Consider the following 23797-nt stretch of genomic DNA (forward strand, 5'->3'; position numbering starts at 1 on the left):
TTATATAATCCGTGACGTGTGGCCGGATTGTGTTCCCTACTCCCATTATATAATCCGTGACGTGTGGCCGGATTGTGTTCCCTACTCCCATTATATAATCAGTGACGTGTGGCAAGATTGTGTTCCCTACTCCCATTATATAATCAGTGACGTTAGGCTGGATTGTGTTCCCTACTCCCATTATATAATCCGTGACGTGTGGCAAGATTGTGTTCCCTACTCCCATTATATAATCAGCGACGTGTGGCAAGATTGTGTTCCCTACTCCCATTATATAATCAGCGATGTTAGGCCGGATTGTGTTCCCTACTCCCATTATATAATCAGCGACGTTAGGCTGGATTGTGTTCCCTACTCCCATTATATAATCTGTGACGTTAGTCCGGATTGTGTTCCCTACTCCCATTATATAATCAGTGACATTAGGCTGGATTGTGTTCCCTACTCCCATTATATAATCCGTGACATGTGGCTGGATTGTGTTCCCTACTCCCATTATATAATCAGTGACGTGTGACCGGATTGTGTTCCCTACTCCCATTATATAATCAGTGACATTAGGCTGGATTGTGTTCCCTACTCCCATTATATAATCAGTGACGTTAGGCTGGATTGTGTTCCCTACTCCCATTATATAAACAGTGACGTGTGACCGGATTGTGTTCCCTACTCCCATTATATAATCTGTGACGTGTGACCGGATTGTGTTCCCTACTCCCATTATATAATCAGTGACGTTAGGCTGGATTGTGTTCCCTACTCCCATTATATAATCAGTGACGTTAGGCTGGATTGTGTTCCCTACTCTCATTATATAATCAGTGACGTTAGGCTGGATTGTGTTCCATACTCCCATTATATAATCAGTGACGTGTGGCCGGATTGTGTTCCCTACTCCCATTATATAATCCGTGACGTGTGGCAAGATTGTGTTCCCTACTCCCATTATATAATCAGCGACGTTAGGCTGGATTGTGTTCCCTACTCCCATTATATAATCTGTGACGTTAGTCCGGATTGTGTTCCCTACTCCCATTATATAATCAGTGACATTAGGCTGGATTGTGTTCCCTACTCCCATTATATAATCAGTGATGTGTGGCCGGTTTGTGTTCCCTACTCCCATTATATAATCAGTGACGTTAGGCTGGATTGTGTTCCCTACTCCCATTATATAATCAGTGACGTTAGGCTGGATTGTGTTCCCTACTCCCATTATATAATCAGTGACGTTAGGCTGGATTGTGTTCCCTACTCCCATTATATAATCAGTGACGTGTGGCCGGATTGTGTTCCCTACTGCCATTATATAATCAGTGACGTGTGGCAAGATTGTGTTCCCTACTCCCATTATATAATCAGTGACGTTAGGTTGGATTGTGTTCCCTACTCCCATTATATAATCAGTGACGTTAGGCTGGATTGTGTTCCCTACTCCCATTATATAATCAGTGACGTTAGGCTGGATTGTGTTCCCTACTCCCATTATATAATCAGTGACGTGTGACTGGGTTGTATGGCTCTGCTCCCATGATATAATCTAGAAACGTCAGATGTTAGAATCACAACAGGCCCTGGTGGAGACTCACCTGCCAATCTCCGAGCATTTTGCTGCATCTGTGGCGACAGCTGCTCTCCGATATGAGTGCTTCTTTGGCCTCAGCCCGAAGTGCAGGCCTAGTGACAGTACGAGAATCAGCAGCACTACTGCGATTCCAATCTTTACACGTTTCATGCTGCAGGAAGTAAGAAGGGAAGGTCAGAGCTGAGTATGAAGCTGTAACCTCCTGTGAGGGACTTTGCTGTTGGCAAGAATTGTCAGAGGTGGCTGTGGAGGCCAAGTCATCGGGTCTGTTTAAATCAGAGTCCATTAGAAAGGGTGTCAGAGTTAATGAGGAGGAGAGGAAGAATGGGTTTGAGAAGGAAAATCAGTCAGCCATGTGGATCAGACTTGATGGACTAAGGTTGTTTGGGAGAATGGAGTGAATCACAACTCTCAAAGCATTTCATTCTGGTGGGCATCAAAGCCACTAGGTAGCAGTGAGCAAGGTATGCCATCTTGTTTTTATTCAGGACTGGGAGATAGTGGTCCTCTTAAGGCAGAGGGAAGCTCAGCTTGGGGAGAGGTTAAAAATGACTATGGATACCTTGCCCGTTGATCTACAGACAATCTAAGGACTTGGCCAAGGAAACCAAGTGTTCACTCTCCGCACCTCACAAAGCTTTGGTGTGGGTTTTTCACCCACACAACACAAAGCCATCCTGGGATAGAGAACGCTTACTCCCCTGTAGGATTCCCTACCCTGAGGCAGAGGAGGCAGGATCATGCAAGAATTGTATTTATTTAATCTGTTGAGACTCAGTGCAAAATAGGCTCTTTTAGCTGCTCCAGCCACACTGCCCAGCAACCCCCATTTTAACACGAGCCTAACGACAGGACAATTCACAATGACAATTAACCCTTCTTTGGACTGTGGCAGGAAACCCATGCGCTCACAGGGACAAGATACAGACAGCGGAGGGAACTGAAGCCTCATTGCTGCAACTGTCCATTGTTGTGCTAAACACTACGCTATCATGCGGAGGGAGATTAGCATTTGATAGAACCAAGCTCGTGGATTCGGCCCAGTACATCCCAGGTAAAGCCCTCCCAACCATTGAGCACATCTACATGAAGCACTGCCGTAGAAAAGCAGTATCCATCATCAGAGATCCTCACCACCCAGGCCGTGCTCTCTTCTCACTGCTGCCATCAGGAAGAAGGTACAAGAGCCTCAGGACTCGCACCACCAGGTCCAAGAACAGTTACTACCCCTCAACCACCAGGCTCTTAAACAAAGCAGAAAATTACACCCATTCTACTTCCGGTGTTCCCACACCGATGGTCTCACTTCAAGGACTCTTTACCTTGTTATGCTTTCATGTCAGGCTATTTCACACTCGTTATTTATTGCTATTTGTTTATATTTACATTTCCACAGTCTGTTGTTCATTGATCCTGTTTGCAGTTACTGTTCTATAGATTTGCTAAGTCTGCCTGCAGGAAGAGGAATCTCAGGGTTGTATGTGGAGACATGCATGAATTCTGATAATACTCTGAACTGAGGGCTTGGGGCAACTGGCACAGAGAATGAGGCGAGTCCAGGGGAAGATTAGCCGTGGTGGGAGAGCCTGGAGGGGCCGAACGGCCTACTCCTGTTTCCGTGGTAACGCCTTGAACAAGTCCTGGAGCACCATCCATCACACAGAACATATGTGTCAAACTCAAGGCCCGCGGGCCAAATCCGGCCCGCGGTGGAATTATCTTTGGCCCGCGAGATAATATCTAATTACTATTAAAGCTGGCCCCAGTAATCGATGCGCCTATGAAGATGCGGGAGGAAAATGGCGCAGGTGAGCTGACAACTTATCACTGCATCATACACCAGGAATCGTTGTGTGGCAAAGCCTTGAAAATGGAACATATAATGAGCACCATAACACGAGCAGTTAACTTCATAAGAGCCAAAGGTTTGAATCACCGCGAGTTCAAGTCGTTTCTGGAGGAGTTGGGCTCAGAATATAATGATTTGCCCTATCACACAGAGGTGCGATGGTTAAGCCAAGGAAAAGTGCTGAAAAGATGTTTCGAGTTGCGTGAGGAGATCTGTCAGTTCATGGAAAGCAAAGGGAAAGACACAACAGAGCTCCGGGATAAAAAGTTGCTTTGTGAAATGGCGTTTCTGTGTGACATCACGAGCCATCTCCATGCGCTCAACCTGCAGCTTCAGGGGCGGGGTCGTGTGATCACAGACATGCACGCTGCAGTGAGGGCTTTTAAAACCAAGCTGTGCCTGTGGGAGACGCAGATGCAGCAAGAAAACTTGAGCCATTTTCTGTGTTGCCAAACTATGAAAGAGCAGGTTTCTACCACAGTGTTCCCACGTGCAAAGTTTGCTGAAAAACTTAGCATACTTGGTGCTGACTTCACACGGCGATTTGCCGACTTTGAAGCCCAAAAAAGCAGGTTTGAACTGCTCAGTAATCCATTTGCAGCTGACGTGGAAAGCGCACCAACCAACATACAAATGGAGCTGACTGAACTCCAATGTAGTGACACACTCAAGGCAAAGTATGACTCGGTGGGCGCTGCACAGTTTCTACGTTTCATTCCCGACACAATGCCCCAGCTGCGTACCCAAGCTGCTCAAATGCTCTCTATGTTTGGCAGCACATATCTGTGTGAACAACTGTTCTCTTTGATGAAGATAAACAAAACATCACACAGGAGTCGTCTTTCTGATGAACACCTTCACTCAATTCTGAGGATTTCCTCAGCTCAGAGCCTGACTCCAAACATTGATGAACTTGCATCCAAGATGAGATGCCAAGTATCTGGCTTAGACTAGTGTGAATCACAGTAGTGATTTCCACAGTAGTGGCCTGTGGAAAAATGTTTTCATTAGAAATTACTCCGGAAAAGCTGCAGATAAAGCCATAAGAAATAAATGCAACTGATTTTTTATTTATTTAATGTTCAATGTTGTTTTTGTAGGCAATAACCTAAGCTTTGTTAGTTCCAGGTTAATATGTGTAATAAATTCATTTCAATAAGTTTAGCAATAAACGCTGAGCCAGTCCGGCCCTCGACTTGTACCGATTTTTAAATTTTGGCCCACTGTGTATTTGAGTTTGACACCCCTGACACAGAACATAGAACAGGACGGCACTGGACTGGTCGTTTGGCTCACAGCATTGCGTTGATCTTGTACTAAAGGTGAATGATCCATAATCCCTCCAGTCCCTCCAATTAAAAGCCCCTTGAACTCCATCAGACTGCCTGCCCCCGGTAACCCATCCCAGGCACCTACAAATCTGTGTAAACCATTGAACCATAGAACCATAGAACACTACGGCACAGTACAGGCCCTTCAGCCCTCTATGTTGTGCCAACCCATATAATCCTTTAAAAAAGTACTAAACCCACACTACCCCATAACCCTCTATTTTTCTTTCATCCATGTGCCTGTCCAAGAGGCTCTTAAATACCCCTAATGTTTTAGCCTCCACCACCATCCCTGCCAAGTCATTCCAGGCACTCACAACCCTCTGTGTAAAAAACTTACCCCTGATGTCTCCCCTAAACTTCCCTCCCTTAATTTTGTACATATGCCCTCTGGTGTTTGCTATTGGTGCCTTGGGAAACAGGTACTGACTATTCACTCTATCCATGCCTCTGACAATCTTGTAGACCTCTATCAAGTCTCCTCTCATTCTTCTACGCTCCAAAGAGAAAAGTCCCAGCTCTGTTATCCTTGCTTCATATGACTTGTTCTCCAAACCAGGCAACATCCTAGTAAATCTCCTCTGCACCCTTTCCATAGCTCTCCATCTCCTCTGCACCCTCTCCATAAAATCGTGTGCTTGCCCTTTATATTGCCTTTAAACTGCCCCCCAGGCTTAAAAGCATGTTACAGTTAGAGGGGGGAGTTTAGAGGCAATGTGAGGGGCAAGTAGAGGATTTTACACTAGTCTTTGACATCTTTGCCATGGGGAAAATATCCCACCTATGCCTCTATCAGGACTCCCCTCAGCCTCTGACTCTCTAGAGCATACAACACAGGTCAACACAGCTCATACCCTCTAATTCAGGCAGCTCCCAGGTAAACCTCATCTGCTTACAACTCAGTACGTTACAGAAGCCAGCCTCTCTGTCCACACTCGTCCCTGTCTCAGTAATGCAGCCAGTGTAACCAAAGACCCCACCCACTGAGGAATATCTCTTCTCTCCCCTCCCACTCTGCAGAAGATAAAAATGCCCGAAAGTATGTTCTACCAGGCTGCAGATTGATCAATACATACAAAAGCTGTGTACTTTGTGTAGGCTGTAGACTGGTTCCCTTGTAGGGTAAAATGGACCCTTGATCTCTGTTGTAGCAGAGTGAACACTTTACTTGAAATAAAGACACAGAGACTCCCTGTGCTCAGTTCGCAGCGAGAACCTTTATTGTCGTGATGATCACGGAGAGCCGACCCTCACGATGGAGAGACAGACAGCTTGTCATGCAGAGAGGTGATTATATCTTATGTTATGTCAAGTCTGTGGTTTTAACTGAACAGGCGACGCCTAGCCTTGAAGCAGAAGCTCTAGGCTGCGGTTGATAACTAATCTAATTGCCGTTCCTATAAGAACATTGCTCTACAGACGTGAAGTGTTAACAGACTTGACAGGAAGTCAAGTGCTACAAAGGGCTTTTAGCAGACATCTAAGAGGAGTGGCAAATGCAGAATTTTCACCACCACAATCTCATAATCTATCTTGTTCTGACCTTGTACCAGGTATATCTCTCCCGTAATTCACTGGGGATCATTTCCCAGCCGGTTGGTATCTCTCCCGTAATTCACCGGGGATCATTTCCCAGCCGGTTGGTATCTCTCCCGTAATTCACCGGGGATCGTTTCCCAGCCGATTCGTATCTCTCCCGTAATTCACCGGGGATCATGTCCCAGCTGGTTGGTATCTCTCCCGTAATTCACCGGGGATCATTTCCCAGCCGGTTGGTATCTCTCCCGTAATTCACCGGGGATCATGTCCCAGCTGGTTGGTATCTCTCCCATAATTCACCGGGGATCATTTCCCAGCCGGTTGGTATCTCTCCCGTAATTCACCGGGGATCGTTTCCCAGCCGGTTCGTATCTCTCCCGTAATTCACCAGGGATCATGTCCCAGCTGGTTGGTATCTCTCCCGTAATTCACCGGGGATCATTTCCCAGCCGGTTGGTATCTCTCCCGTAATTCACCGGGGATCGTTTCCCAGCCGGTTCGTATCTCTCCCGTAATTCACCGGGGATCATGTCCCAGCTGGTTGGTATCTCTCCCGTAATTCACCGAGGATCATTTCCCAGCCGGTTGGTATCTCTCCCGTAATTCACCGGGGATCATGTCCCAGCTGGTTGGTATCTCTCCCGTAATTCACCGGGGATCATTTCCCAGCCGGTTGGTATCTCTCCCGTAATTCACCGGGGATCGTTTCCCAGCCGGTTCGTATCTCTCCCGTAATTCACCAGGGATCATGTCCCAGCTGGTTGGTATCTCTCCCGTAATTCACCGGGAATCATTTCCCAGCCAGTTGGTATCTCTCCCGTAATTCACCGGGGATCATTTCCCAGCCGGTTGGTATATCTCCCGTAATTCACTGGGGATCATTTCCCAGCCGGTTGGTATCTCTCCCGTAATTCACTGGGGATCATTTCCCAGCCGGTTGGTATCTCTCCCGTAATTCACCGGGGATCATTTCCCAGCCGGTTGGTATCTCTCCTGTAATTCACCGGGGATCATTTCCCAGCCGGTTGGTATCTCTCCTGTAATTCACCGGGGATCATTTCCCAGCCGGTTGGTATCTCTCCCGTAATTCACCGGGGATCATTTCCCAGCCGGTTTGTATCTCTCCCGTAATTAACCGAGGATCATTTCCCAGCCGGTTTGTATCTCTCCTGTAATTCACCGGGGATCATTTCCCAGCCGGTTGGTATCTCTCCTGTAATTCACCGGGGATCATTTCCCAGCCGGTTGGTATCTCTCCCGTAATTCACCGGGGATCATTTCCCAGCCGGTTGGTATCTCTCCCGTAATTCACCGGGGATCATTTCCCAGCCGGTTTGTATCTCTCCCGTAATTCACCGGGGATAATTTCCCAGCTGGTTGGTATCTCTCCTGTAATTCACCGGGGATCATTTCCCAGCCGGTTGGTATCTCTCCTGTAATTCACTGGGGATCATTTCCCAGCTGGTTGGTATCTCTCCCGTAATTCACCGGGGATCATTTCCCAGCCGGTTGGTATCTCTCCCGTAATTCACCGGGGATCATTTCCCAGCCGGTTGGTATATCTCCCGTAATTCACCGGGGATCATTTCCCAGCCGGTTGGTATCTCTCCTGTAATTCACTGGGGATCATTTCCCAGCCGGTTGGTATCTCTCCCGTAATTCACCGGGGATCATTTCCCAGCCGGTTGGTATCTCTCCCGTAATTCACCGGGGATCATTTCCCAGCCGGTTTGTATCTCTCCCGTAATTCACCGGGGATAATTTCCCAGCCGGTTGGTATCTCTCCCGTAATTCACCGGGGATCATTTCCCAGCCGGTTGGTATCTCTCCTGTAATTCACCGGGGATCATTTCCCAGCCGGTTGGTATCTCTCCTGTAATTCACCGGGGATCATTTCCCAGCCGGTTGGTATCTCTCCTGTAATTCACCGGGGATATTTTCTCAGCCACTCTTGCTCAAGGTCACAGCCTGGCCTGCACAGATCAGTCTCAGTGACACACAGTGAGTCTGGATTCCCAGTGGTGATGCTGGGGCTGGGGTCCTCCCTCTGTCCCGGTGTCCTCGCCTGGTTTTCCACAAGCTACTGATGTCCCCTTCCTTGGGCACTGTTTGTCACAAGGATTTAACAACCAGGTCCCTGACACGAGGCAGCTCTCTTCCTGTCCCTCAGACTGGCAAAATTATCCTGTCCGCCTGTTCTCGTTGGCCATGGAGAAATTAAAATATGGAAGAAAATGTCAAACTCAAGAGTTTCAAGGTCAGTGGAAGCAGACAAACTGATTGTCTTTGCTCTTGCCATGTGCTCGAAGGATATGGAGACAGCCATTTTGTGATGCTGCTCTGTAACCTCCATCTTGTGGACTGGTTGATGAATTGATCCTTCTTCTGGGATAATCTAATCAGAGCAACGGAATATGGACACAAGGAATTTTTTTTGAATCTGAGATAATTTACAGATAAGCTGTGTATTGTGTACAATGCAGGTTTAAAGAAGTAATCTCGTTATCTCAGCCTAGTGACTGAGTGAACTGGTTTGAACCACAATCAAAGGGAACAGAAGAAGTCACCTGAGGCATAAAGTTGTGCAGCCCTTGGACCACGTCCAATGGTCAGTCAGATGACCCATAGACCCATAGACTGGACCACGTCCAATGGTCAGTCAGATGACCCATAGACCCATAGATTGGACCACATCCAATGGTCAGTCAGATGACCCATAGACCCATAGATTGGACCACATCCAATGGTCAGTCAGATGACCCATAGACCCATAGATTGGACCACGTCCAATGGTCAGTCAGATGACCCATAGACCCATAGACTGGACCACGTCCAATGGTCAGTCAGATGACCCATAGACCCATAGATTGGACCACATCCAATGGTCAGTCAGATGACCCATAGACCCATAGATTGGACCACATCCAATGGTCAGTCAGATGACCGATAGACCCATAGATTGGACCACATCCAATGGTCAATCAGATGACCCACAGACCCATAGATTGGACCACATCCAATGGTCAGTTAGATGACCCATAGACCCATAGATTGGACCACATCCAATGGTCAGTCAGATGACCCATAGACCCATAGATTGGACCACATCCAATGGTCAGTTAGATGACCCATAGACTCATAGATTGGACCACATCCAATGGTCAGTCAGATGACCCATAGACCCATAGACTGGACCACATCCAATGGTCAGTCAGATGACCGATAGATTGGACCACATCCAATGGTCAGTCAGATGACCCATAGACCCATAGATTGGACCACATCCAATGGTCAGTCAGATGACCCATAGACCCATAGATTGGACCACATCCAATGGTCAGTCAGATGACCCATAGACCCATAGATTGGACCACATCCAATGGTCAGTCAGATGACCCATAGACCCATAGATTGGACCACGTCCAATGGTCAGTCAGATGACCCATAGACCCATAGATTGGACCACGTCCAATGGTCAGTCAGATGACCGATAGGTTGGACCACATCCAATGGTCAGTCAGATGACCCATAGACTGCACTACATCCAATGGTCAGTCAGATGACCCATAGACCCATAGATTGGACCACATCCAATGGTCAGTCAGATGACCCATAGACCCATAGATTGGACCACATCCAATGGTCAGTTAGATGACCCATAGACTCATAGATTGGACCACATCCAATGGTCAGTCAGATGACCCATAGACCCATAGATTGGACCACATCCAATGGTCAGTCAGATGACCGATAGATTGGACCACATCCAATGGTCAGTCAGATGACCCATAGACCCATAGATTGGACCACATCCAATGGTCAGTCAGATGACCCATAGACCCATAGATTGGACCACATCCAATGGTCAGTCAGATGACCCATAGACCCATAGATTGGACCACATCCAATGGTCAGTCAGATGACCCAAAGACCCATAGATTGGACCACATCCAATGGTCAGTCAGATGACCCAAAGACCCATAGATTGGACTACATCCAATGGTCAGTCAGATGACCCATAGACCCATAGATTGGACCACATCCAATGGTCAGTCAGATGACCCATAGACCCATAGATTGGACCACATCCAATGGTCAGTCAGATGACCCATAGACCCATAGACTGGACCACGTCCAGTGGTCAGTCAGATGACTGATAGATTGGACCACATCCAATGGTCAGTCAGATGACCCATAGACTGCACTACATCCAATGGTCAGTCAGATGACCCATAGACCCATAGATTGGACCACATCCAATGGTCAGTCAGATGACCCAAAGACCCATAGATTACACTGAAATGCAACATTTGAATGAGTATAAAAACTGGGGCTCCATGTGCAAAGCAGCAATAACTTTGAAGATTCACTGTCATGAGGACGAGCCCCCAGGCCAGGGTCTGGAAGAAGAAAGGATTGATTGTCTGGCCAATGGAGAACCCCTATTTCAGTGTAATAAATTGGAAAAGTGGTCTGAGTCAGTAGTGCTACAAAGAGAATTCATGAAAAGGATCTAGAGCTTTCCCGGTGTATCTGAGAATAAACTCTTCTCGGGGTTCTGGCTGGGTGTGGGTATCGAATTTAACCAACGTTTCGATGACAAACTCTACCATCTTCATGGCTGAAATTAGAATTCATGTTCTTAGTTGTTGGCCTGGAGTCAATATAGTTACGTTGCTGTTTGTGCAGAAATGATTAAGTGCGAGCTTTGATTAATTAAAAGCTGTGTAGTAAATCTTGAAACATAGTTCCGTTGACGAATGGTCAACAATCCCCTGCTCATCTGTTTCTTTTTCCCTTTCTATCCCGCTCAGCCCTGCCTGTTCCTCCTGCTTCGCCTGTTCCTCATGGCAGGCGGAATGGTCAGGACAAGAGGAACAGGTCCACAGCAGATGCCATGTCATTGGCTCTTCACTCAACCCAGGAAAATCTGGACAGCAAAGATGCATACATCAGGATGTTCTTTATCGACTACACCTCAGCATTCAATATCATCATCCCCTTAAAACTAATCAATAAACTTCAAGGCCTGGGTCTCAATACATTCTTGTGCAATTTGTTCCTGGTTTTCCTCACTTGCAGACCCCAGTCACTTCCCATTGGCAACAACACCTCCTCCACAATCAGTGCATAGAGTCATAGACAAGTAGAGCAGAGAAACTGGCCTTCCAGCCCATCTACATAGAAACAGAAGAGTATGGCACAGAAACAGGCCATTTTGCCCACAACATGGTGCTGAAACAGCTAAAAAGCAAATCCAAAACAACGAAACACGAATCCCTTCTACCTACACCGTGTCCATATCCCTCCATCTTCATCACATCCATGTGCCGATCCAAATGTCTCTTAAAGGCCTCTAATGTATTTGCCTCTACCTCCACACCAGGCAGCACATTCCAGGCATCCACAACACTGAGAAAAAAACTTACCCCTCACATCCCCCTTGAACCTACACCCTCTCACCTTCAATGCATGTCCTCTGGTATTAGACATTTCAACCCTGGGAAACAGGTGCTCTCTGTTCATTCTATTTACGCCTCACATAGTCTTGTAAACCTCTATCAGATCTCCCCTCAGCCTCTGACGCTCCAGAGAAAACCACCCCAGTTTATCCAGTGATCGCGCACGCCCTCTGAACCAGGCAGCATCCTGGTGAATCTCTCCAAAGCCTCGACACCCTTCCTAAAGCAAACATCCCGTAAGCCTTCTTATTGACCGTTCGGGGAGCTATGAACCAGGGTCCCAAGATCTCTCTGCTCAGCAACACTTTTAAGGATCTTTCCCTTAACAGTGTACCGTCTCCTTGCATTTGCCCTACCGAGGTGCAACACTGGATTTACCTGGATGAAAGTCCATCTGCCATTTCTCTGCCCATACCTGCAACTGGCCTATATCACGCTGTGTTCTTTGCCGGTCTTCCTCACTATCCACAACTCCCCCCGTTTTGATATCATCACAGACAGCAGAGGTCCCATCACTAATTACAGACCTCCAGCTCCAATACTGCAAGTCCTTTCAACCACTGCCCTCCGTCCTCTTATGTGCAAGCCAGTTCTGAATCCGAGTGGCCAATTCTCTGAGAACCCCATGCATTCTGGATTCGACTCCCATGTCAAACGCCTTTTTAAAATACATGTCGGCTACATCCACTGCCCTACCCTCCTCGCGATCTCGTCACCTCTTGTCACAACCTCAAATAAAGTTGGTATGGCACAACCTGCCCTGCACAAAGCCATGCCGTCTCTCTCTAATTAAGCCATGGTTTCCAAATGCTCATATATTCTCTCCCTAAGATGTTTCTTCAGCCATTTCCTTACAACTGACATGAAACTCACAGGTCTACGATTCCCAGGATTTTTCCTTGTCCCGTTCTAAAATAGAGGTACAACTTTAACCACTCACCACTCTTCTGGGACCTCGACTATGGCTAGAGAGGACACCAAGATACTGACCAAGGGCCCAGCAATCTTGTCTCTTGCCCGCTTCAATAACTTGTGGTAAATCCCATCAGGCCCTGGGGGCTTATTCTCCCTAATAATCCATAGAAGGCCCAACACTTCCTCCTCCTTGACCTCTAAATGTATTTATACCATCAGCACTGATCTCCTGGTCCTCCATATCCTTTTCCCTGGTAAATACTGAAACAAAGTTCTCATTAAGTACCTCACTCACATTCTCTGAATCCAAGTAAATGTCGCCCAGCCCTTTTATCCGTGAGTAGTCCCACCCTCTCCCTTGTTATCCTCTTGTTCTTGATTAGAATAGATAGATAGATAGATAGATACTTTATTCATCCCCATGGGGAAATTCAACATTTTTTCCAATGTCCCATATACTTGTTGTAGCAAAACTAATTACATACAATACTTAACTCAGTAAAAATATGATATGCATCTAAATCACTATCTCAAAAAGCATTAATAATAGCTTTTAAAAGTTCTTAAGTCCTTGCGGTTGAATTGTAAAGCCTAATGGCATTGGGGAGTATTGACCTCTTCATCCTGTCTGAGGAGCATTGCATCGATAGTAACCTGTCGCTGAAACTGCTTCTCTGTCTCTGGATGGTGCTATGTAGAGGATGTTCAGAGTTTTCCATAATTGACCGTAGCCTACTCAGCGCCCTTCGCTCAGCTACCGATGTTAAACCGATTATTCTAATCCGACTTGCCGAGGACTTTTCTTGGCCGCTCCTGGCTTTCCTAATTCCCTTCTTTAGTTCTGTTCTGGCTTCTCTAAACTCCTCATGTGCTCCATTTGATCTGAACTTCCAGAACTTTACAGAGTTTTCCTTTTCCTTCTTGACTAAATTCATCATCTCTCCAGACGTGCAAGGTTCTCTTATCTTTCCATCCCTGTCCTTCCTGAACTTGCCAGAGACAAGCTCTTCCCAATTAATGCTTCTCAGTTCCTGCCTAACGCCCTCGTAGTTTGCCCTACTCCAATTTAAAACTCCCCCGCAAGGACCACACCTATCCTTATCTGTAGCTATCCTGAAAGTTCAGGAGTTGTGGTTATTGTTCCCTCACATTAGAAGGTCAGGCTCATTACCCAACATCAAGTCCAATACAGCCCCTCCTCTCATTGGACTGTCTACACATTGATTTAAGACAACTTCCTGGATACACCCCAACCACAAACTGTTCCATTTGCTGCCATCCGGGAAGCGGTACCACAGCATAAAAGCCAGGACCAACAGGCTCCAGGACAGCTTCTTCCACCAGGCCATCAGACTGATTAACTCACACTGACACAATTGTATTTCTCTGTTATATAGACTATTATACATACTATTTATTACAAATTACTATAAATTGCACATTGCACATTTAGCCATGACATTTAATATATGAAGGATGTAAATAATAAAGTCAATTCAATTCTGTGTTGGGACCGATTCTTTTTGTGTTATAAATCAATGATTTGGATGATGGAATTGATGGCTTTGTTGCAAAGGTTGCAGATGATATGAAGATAGGTGGAGGGCCAGGTAGTTTTGAGGAAGTAGAGAGGCTTCAGAAGGACAGATGGAAAACAGTGTCAAGAGGTGTTTGTTCATGAACTTTGGTGGAAGAAATGAAAGGGTCGACTATTACCTAAATGGAGAGAAAATACAAAAATCTTGGGAGTCATTGTGTGGGATTCCCTAAAGATTAAATTACAGGTTGAATCTGTGGTGAGGAAGGCAAATGCGATGGTGGCATTGATTGAAGATGACTAGATATAAAAGCAAGGATGTAATGTGGGGACTTTATAAAACCCTGGCGCGCCTTCACTTGGAGTATTGTGAGCAGCTTTGGGCCCATTATCTTAGAAAGTACGTGCTGAAACTGGACAGGGTTGAAAGGAGGTTCATGAAAATGGTAACAGGATTGAATGGCTTGTCATATGAAGAGAGTCTGATGGCTCTAGGCCTGTATTAACTAGATTGAGGGATGACCTCGATTATTGAATGGAGAAAGGGCTTGATAGAGCGGATGTGCAGAGGACGTTTCCTATGATGAGAGAGTCTAAGACCAGAGGACGCCACCTCAGAATGGAGGGAGTCTTTTTAGAATGGAGGGGTAGAGGAATTTCTTTTGTCAGAGAGTGGTGAATCTGTGGAATTCTTAACCATAGGCAGCTGTGGAGGCCAAGTCTTTATGTATATTTAAGGCGGGGTTGATAGATTCTTGATTGGTCGGGGCATGACATATATGGGGGGGGTGAAGGCAGGAGACTGGGGTTGAGAGGAAAATTGGATCAGCCATGATGCAATGAGGGAGCAGACAATGGGCCAAATGGCCAATTCTGCTTCTGTCTTATGGTCTTAACATATCTGTAGAAATCCTTCACCTTGTCTGCTAGAGCAACCTCATGCCTTCTCTTAGCCTCTCAATTTCTTAAGTGTTCTCTTGTATTTGATAAGCACCTCAGTTGTTCCTACCTGCGACACACCTCCTTTTATCTTTTAACCAGGCCTCAAAGACTTTTGAAAACCAAAGGTTCCTCACACTCGTTGTTTTTACCTTTCATTCCAACAGGCACATACAAGGTTTGCACCCTCAACATTTCACTTTTGAAGACCTGCCACTTATCAAATACACCTTTGCCAGGAAATAGCCTGTCCCAATCCACACTTGCCAGATCATTTCAGATACCATCAAAAGTGGCCTTACTCAAATTTAGAATCTCAACCTGCAGACCTAATCTATCTTTTTGCATATTTACTTTGAAAGTCATGGCATTGTGGTCACTACATGCAAATTGTTCTCCTACACAAACTTCTGCCACCTGCCATATAACCATATAACAATTACAGCACAGAGACAGGCCATCTCGGTCCTTCTAGTCCGTGCCGACGCTTACACTCACCTAGTCCCAGTGGCCCGCACTCAGCCCATAACCCTCCGTTCCTTTCCTGTCCATATACCTATCCAATTTTACTTTAAATGACAAAACCGAACCTGCCTCTATCACTTCTACTGGAAGCTCATTCCACACAGCTGAGTAAAGAAATTCCCCTTCGTGCTACCCTCAAAACTTTTGCCCCTTAACTCTCAACTCATGTCCTCTTGTTTGAATCTCCCCTACTCTCAATGGAAAAAGCCTATCCACGTCAACTTGATCTATCCCCCTCATTATTTTAAATACCTCTATCCAGTCCCCCCTCAACCTTCTACATTCCAAAGAATAAAGACCTGACTTGTTCAGCCTTTCCTTGTAACTAAGGTGCTGAAACCCAGGTAACATTCTAGTAAATCTTCTCTGTACTCTCTCTATTTTGTTGATATCTTTCCTATAATTTGGTGACCAGAACTGCACACAATACTCCAAATTCGGCCTCAGCAATCCCTTGTACAATTTTAACATTACATCCCAACTCCAGTACTCAATGCTCTGATTTATAAAGGCCAGCATACCAAAAGCTTTCTTCACCACCCTATCCACATGAGATTCCACCTTCAAGGAACTATGCACCATTATTCCTAGATCACTCTGTTCTACTGCATTCTTCAACGCCCTACCACTTACGATGTATGTCCTATTTGGATTATTCCTACCAAAATGTAGCACCTCACATTTATCAGCATTAAACTCCATCTGCCATCGGTCAGCCCACTCTTCTAACTGGCCTAAATCTCTCTGCAAGCTTTGAAAACCTACTTCATTTTCCACAACACCGCCTACCTTAGTATCAACTGCATACTTACTAATCCAATTTACCACCCCATCATCCAGATCATTAATGTTTATGACAAACAACATTGGACCCAGTACAGATCCCTGAGGCACACCACTAGTCACCGGCCTCCAACCTCACAAACAGTTATCCACCACTACTCTCTGACATCTCCCATCTAGACACTGTTGAATCCATTTTACTACTTCAATATTAACACCTAACGATTGAACCTTCCTAACTAACCTTCCGTGCAGAACCTTGTCAAAGGCCTTACTGAAGTCCATATAGACAATAGCCACTGTTTTACCCTCGTCAACTTTCCTCACAACCTCTTCAAAAAATTCAATAAGATTTGTCAATCATGACCTTCCATGCACAAATCCATGCTGACTATTCCTAATCAGACCCTGTCTATCCAGATAATTATATATACCATCTCTAAGAATACTTTCCATTAATTTACCCACCACTGACGTCAAACTGACAGACCTATAATTGCTAGGTTTACTCTTAGAACCCTTTTTAAACAATGGAACCACATGAGCAATACGCCAATCTTCCGGCACCATCCCCGTTTCTAATGACATTTGAAATATTTCTGTCAGAGCCCCTACTATTTCTACACTAACCTCCCTCAAGGTCCTAGGGATTAACCTGTCAGGATCCGGAGATTTATCCACTTTTATTTTCCTTAACAGTGCCAGTACTTCCTCTGCTTTAATTGTCATAGTTTCCATAACTTCCCTAATTGTTTCCCTTAACTTACACAATTCAATATTCTTCTCTTTAGTGAATACCGAAGAAAAGAAATTGTTCAAAATCTCCCCCATCTCTTTTGGCTCCACACATAGCTGTCCACTCTGATTCTCTAAGGGACCAATTTTATCCCTCACTATCCTTTTGCTATTAATATAACTGCAGAAACCCTTCGGATTTATTTTCACCTTACTTGCCAAAGCAAACTCGTATCTTCTTTTAGCTTTTCTAATGTCTTTCTTAAGATTCTTTTTACATTCTTTATATTCCTTGAGCACCTCATTTACTCCATGCTGCCTATATTTATTGTAGATCTCTCTCTTTTTCCGAACTAAGTTTCCAATATCCCTTGAAAACCATGGCTCTCTCAAACTTTTAACCTTTCCTTTCAACCTAACAGGAACATAAAGATTCTGTACCCTCAAAATTTCATCTTTATATGACCTCCATTTCTCTATTACATCCTTCCTATAAAACAAATTGTCCCAATCCACTCCTTCTAAGTCCTTTCACATCTCCTCAAAGTTAGCCTTTCTCCAATCAAAAATCTCAACCCTGGGTCCAGTCCTATCCTTCTCCATAATTATGTTGAAACTAATGACATTGTGATCACTAGACCCGAAGTGCTCCACAACACATACGTCCGTCACCTGACCTATGTCATTCCCTAAAAGGATATCCAACACTGCCCCTTCTCTAGTTGGTACCTCTATGTATTGCTGCAAAAAACTATCCTGCACACATTTTACAAACTCCAAACCATCCAGCCCTTTTACAGAATGGGCTTCCCAGTCTATGTGTGGAAAATTAAAATCTCCCACAATCACAACCTTGTGCTTACTACTGTTACGTACCCTTGACACGTGATAGTGGTGTACTTGTCACATGACAGGTGTTGAAGCTATACTGGACTTGAGGTAATGGTCTTGTGATGGTGGAGTGACATCATTTTCCCACCAGTAGAGGTCATGTGACAGGTTTTTTTTACAGGGTATAAAAGGAGGACCCCTCCCTGTGAGGAGGGGCAGTTCGTGGCTGGATTTGCCATGTTGACTTCATGCCACTGCGTGATTTAATGTTATGACGCAGTTTGGTTGAAAAATGGAGTTTTATTTAATGCCTAAAGTTTAAAAGGTCATTGCCAGCAGTTTCTTTATAATACTGCTAGTTGAGAATCAGTGGGGAGTGAAGATCGGAGTTCGGGAGTTAAAAGATTGTGGAAAGTCGATTTCGACGGTGAAACAGGTTCGACCTTGTTTGATCCTCATTCGGAAGGAATTCGTTGACTGTGCCCGTGTTAATCCCTGTGAATAGCAGAAAGGATTGGGAACAGTTTTGTAAAGGAAAGGTCAGTGCCTTTAAGCCATTTCATTTCAGTTATCAAGGACCCCCATCACCCAGGACATGCCCTCTTCTCATTGTTACCTAAAGGCACACACTCAGCGATTCAGGAACAGCTTCTTCCCCTCTGCCATCCCATTCCTAAATGGACATTGAGCCTTTTTAAGATGATTTAAATTCTCTTTCACGTCGTCTCATCGCGATTCCAAATCGAACTTTTCCCACGAAGAATTTTACGATGAACACCACCTCACTTTTTAAATGTATATTATTTATGTTTTTGCACTATTTTAATCTAATATATATACTGTTACGTACCCGTGACACGTGACAGTGGTGTGGACTTGAGGTAATGGTCTTGTGATGGTGGAGTGATGTCATTTTCCCGCCGGTAGAGGTCATGTGACAGGTTTTTTTTACAGGGTATAAAAGGAGGACCCCTCCCTGTGAGGAGGGGCAGTTCGTGGCTGGATTTGCCATGTTGACTTCATGCCACTGCGTGATTTAATGTTATGACGCAGTTTAGTTGAAAGATGGAATTTTATTTAATGCCTAAAGTTTAAAAGGTCATTGCCAGCAGTTTCTTTATAATACTGCTAGTTGAGAATCAGTGGAGAGTGAAGATCGGAGTTCGGGAGTTAAAAGATCGAGGAAAGTCGATTTCAATGGTGAAACAGGTTCGACCTTGTTTGATCCTCATTCGGAAGGAATTCGTTAACTGTCCCCGTGCTAATCCCTGTGAATAGCAGAAAGGATTGGGAACAGTTTTGTAAAGGAAAGGTCAGTGCCTTTAAGCCGTTACATTTCATCTTCGTAAATTCTCCGTGGGAAAAGTACAGTTCGACTGGGAATCACAGCAAGATGACATGAAAGAGAATTTAAATCGTCTTAAAAAGTCTCTCCCTTAAATGGACTGTAAGCATTTTGAACTTTTGCAATACTACTTTGAAGAACTGTTTTTGCAACATCGCTTTAAGAACTGTTTAAGCTGCCGCACAGCAGCTGATTTCCGGTTACGTGAGTGGTTTGTTTACTTTTGGGGGTTTGTTTTTCAGTGTTTAATAAACGTGTTATTTGTTATAAAAACCCCTGCCTCAGTCGTATATTTATTGTTGCTGAATCCGTAACAATACACAGACATATACACATACAATTACAGTAATTGATTGATTGTTTCTCTTTTGATCTTAGATATTGCATTGAACTGCTGCTGCTAAGTTAACAAATTTCACCTCACATGCTGGTGATAATAAACCTGATTCTGATTCTGACTGTGATTAGAGGATTTAGGTTTGAGACTCCTTGGTGCTGGATCCACGTCTGAGATGTGAAGTCATTGAAAGGCCAGTTGAGTAGAGTTAATGACCAGTACGTTGGTGTAAATGGTGAGGGGAGCTGGGTCCAGCAGCCCTGGATGACAAGAGATGGTGTAAGTTCAGTCAGGAAAAAAAAGCACCTGGAAAGAGAAATGAGACAAAGACTTGACAGATGTCAAGGAAGCAGAAAGGAAAAGGAAATTCAGAACATTAAAAAGGGCTACGAGGTTTGGCACAACATCGTGTGCTAAAGGGCTTGCACCATGTTGCAATCTCCGATCTTCTGTGAGATGCTCTGGGGAGGCAAGATTAAGGAGAATCACCGATATCAAGAGGGTAAGGGCAAGGGCAATGACCTGAGGAATGAGAGATGTTACCCCAGCCGTCAGGAATGTAGGTGCAGCCTCCTTAACCAATAATCATACAAGTGGCACCTTCCTTGTGAACAGATAGTCCAAGGCATCCTTTCCTGGCACAGTCTGTCCTTCCTTCCTGTGTAACAGCCTTCTTGCCAACCAGCATGGGCATGGTGCTCACCCAGTAACCCACTGGGGTGGCATTCATACAGCACCACATTTCAACCGTGCCACCCTGTGGGAACCATGGGTAGGCTAGGATACTGCATATCCGTAAGTGCCATTCAGCTGCCAACAAGTGCCCAGCTTCACAACACCCTTTGGCACAGACACAGCCGTCCCAGGATACCACGCCTGCTCCTACTTGCTATCGACCTTGCACCCTGTACCCGCCCTGACTCAACCTACCACACACCAACACTCGGTCAGGTGGCAAAATCACAAAGTCAGGGCATTCCAATTCTCCAAAGGGTACGAGGGAGATACCAGCCCTTAAAGCACTCACTCCACAGGGGCTTAAGCCCCTTAAGGCAGTAGGCATACTCTGGGAACAGACTATCCCCTCCCAGCTCCCCCAAAATGAATGCCAAGGCTTTAACTGCGGCCATTACTCGAACCCATAGCTATGCATGATGCTCGGGGGAAGCAAGCAGTGATCCCAGGGCATTATTGATCATGTGTTGGGATGAAGGGCTCCCTAAGGACCCTACCCCTGTTAGATAGGCTCTCTCTAGTACCCCAACATCCCATAACCTCAATAACCACGCAGCCAAAGACTCACCAGCCTTTTTTGCTTTACCTATTCCCTAAACTTGCTAGTTCCTTCGTGGAGAATCTGAGCTCTGCTGTCTCTAATACACCATCTCCTGCACATTCCTGAGCCTCGTCCCCACCTCCCTCCTGACAGGAAGAAGCTGCAGGCCGATGCCCCCCTATTATTTTACACTGACACCTTACAATTGCTGCAAACAGGCAGGAAACATTCTGCAGGCTCCTCCTGGGAAAACCCAACCATTTAAGCATAGAAACCATGTGATGTCCCATTTCAACCCCAGCAACATCTAACCGGTCTGACCAATCCACCGGTATCCCGTAACCCGTCAGCAAGTTAGCGAGACTTCCAAAGCCTGCACTATTATCCATCTCTCATACCGAGAGTCCTCTCTTTTAAATAACCTCTTAAAGAAATGCATTTCTGCTCAAAAAGCCAGACCCTGCTCGCAGTGCCAAATGTAATGTTGAATCAGGTTCAGGGGTTTGGCAAGTGAGACAGGAAATGCACTGACTTTGAACAGGTATATTGATCATTTATTTACAAACAGTAAAAATTCAGCCAAATATTCATGTTCCCCGGGTTACAGACAGTACAAAGCAGAATATTCAACAGACATACACACATTCAACAAGCATACTCTGTTGAAAGTTTACAGAGCATACCTTCCTAATGGTCATGTGCATCCTTGCCTTAAACAAAGGAGGAAGAGAGTAAGCCCTTTCCACGTGTAACTTTATATACCCAGGATCTTTGAAACTGGACAGCAGGCAACTATCCAATGGGAAAAGAAGCAGCAGCTCCTGAACTCACCAGTCACGATGGAAGTGACTCCGGACAATCAGAATAAGGCACGCCCCACGGGACAGCTGTGCCCTCTAGTGTGAGACTCCCCTACCCTGAGAAGTCTGTGAACACGCACCTTATGATTCTATATACCTCTGTAAAGTCACCCTTCTGCCTCGAGGGAAAACAGTCACAGTCTGTCCAGTTTCCCTCATAACTGAAGCCCTTCAGTCCCGGCAAAATCCTTCTGAATCTGCATCCTCTCGAGCTTAATGATATCTTCCCTACAGCTGAACAACCAGAACAGCACACAATACTCTACATGTGGTCTCACTCATGTCTTGTACAGCTATAAAGTGATGTACAGCCAGCTCCTGTACTCTGTGTCCAACTGAAGGCCAGTGTGTCAATTCCATCTTCACCAGTCTCCAGTTTTAGAAATTATGTCCCCTGAATCCATTGGTCACATGCCCTCTCAATCTGAAGACCAACTATCTACTACCACCACCCAATTCTGTATCCAATCAGTTTGCATCAGCAAGGGGAAGACATGAGATCAGGGAGGGCTGTGTTGAATCTTCTGTCAGTGGAAGAGACACTACTGGAAAAGATTCTTAGGGGCAGGAGTTATGAGCACAACAAATTCTATGCTGATGATCCTGATTCAGGAAAAGCACGGCCAGTCGGTTTGGCTTTGTGTGGGTAAGGTCCTGTCTCTCAAATCTGACTGAAGAAAGTACAACGTCATAGAGCCCTACAGCACAGAAACAGGCCCTTCAGTCCATCTAGTCCATGCTGGCTTCATCTTCTGTCTAGTCCCATGTACCGGCACCTGGACAATATCCCTCCCATCAATGTGCCTATCCTATCCTATCCTATCCAGTGTTACAATTGAACCTGCACCGACCACTTCCACCAGGAACTCGTCCCACATTCGCACCCTCTCCGAGCGGCATAATTCATTTCAGATTCTCCTTAAATATTTCACCTTTCACTCTAAACCTAGTTCCAGTCTCACCCAACTTGACGGGGAAAAGTCCTGCTTGTGTTCACTCTAACAATTGCCCTTATTTCGTAATAGCCACCCCTCACTCACTGAAACTGCAGAGAGCAGGGGAACGTTGTGGTTAACTTGTGCCACGACGGTGATGGATCTACGGTCCTAAGCACATCATCTACACTGGTGTGGCACAGCCTCCCCAAGGTTCCATCCAGAGTAATCTGTCTCTAGTCTTCGTACAACACAGGAACAGGCACTCCTGCCAACACATCATTGATCATTGTCCAACCGTTACAGCTACCCTCGCTGATAGAGCACAGACTAGTCTCATACACAGGCCAGGGCTGTACCTGTTGATTATACATAAGCCAACACAGTACATATTGATGAATACACAGACCTGTGGGACCACAATTGTGGACTTACTCACCTCAGACTTCCAGAACACTCAGCTATCCCTCTGAAAATGAAAGTACGGCTGTTCAAGCCCGATGTCCTGACCAGACGTGAGAATCATAAACAACCTGCAGTCAAGCAGAGAAAAATAAGCAACAGTTCCTTGATTACTGCTGCAGATTGTGAAGAGGGTTGAAACCACGCCTTAGTGCAGTTGTTACTGAGCTGGAAATTGTGTGTATTGCTGATACAGCTACCCACTGCATGTAGAGCAGCAGTTTCCTTTGGTTAAAATTTTTTAAAAAAACGAAACCACAGCTTCCCCGGTCCCACACCCCTCTCCGCGGTTTTCCCCAATAGCACGCCCCTCCGGCCCGAATACAGACTGCTGCCACTCTGTCACGCAGTGCCCGGTGTTTGACTGAACGCTCACCATCCACACCACCTTGTTTGTCTGTCAGTTGCGAAGCACGGTAACTCCGGGTCTGCCTGGCCGACCTGACTGGGCCGACACTGTCTGGGATTCCCCGGGGCCGACACTGTCTGGGCTTCCTCGGGGCCGACACTGTCTGGACTTCCCCGGGGCTGACGGTGCCTGGGCTACCCCG

The 23797-nt window shown here is 45.7% G+C and overlaps 1 protein-coding gene across 1 annotated transcript in view; it reads right to left on the minus strand.

The window, feature by feature from the left end:
• LOC140733776 (glutathione hydrolase 1 proenzyme-like) overlaps positions 1–23321 on the minus strand; it is a 155848-nt gene extending 132527 nt beyond the window's left edge. Inside the window, exons 1-2 of the mRNA XM_073057533.1 lie at positions 23224–23321; positions 1590–1736 (exon numbers count right to left, since the gene is read on the minus strand). Of these exons, the coding sequence (XP_072913634.1) occupies positions 1590–1735 (146 nt within the window). The 5' untranslated portion in view covers position 1736; positions 23224–23321. The remainder of the gene's footprint in view (positions 1–1589; positions 1737–23223) is intronic.
• Positions 23322–23797: the final 476 nt, after the last annotated feature.

The sequence above is a fragment of the Hemitrygon akajei genome, chromosome 9, assembly GCF_048418815.1.
Source record: "Hemitrygon akajei chromosome 9, sHemAka1.3, whole genome shotgun sequence".
In the NCBI taxonomy this organism is placed as follows: Eukaryota; Metazoa; Chordata; class Chondrichthyes; order Myliobatiformes; family Dasyatidae; genus Hemitrygon; species Hemitrygon akajei.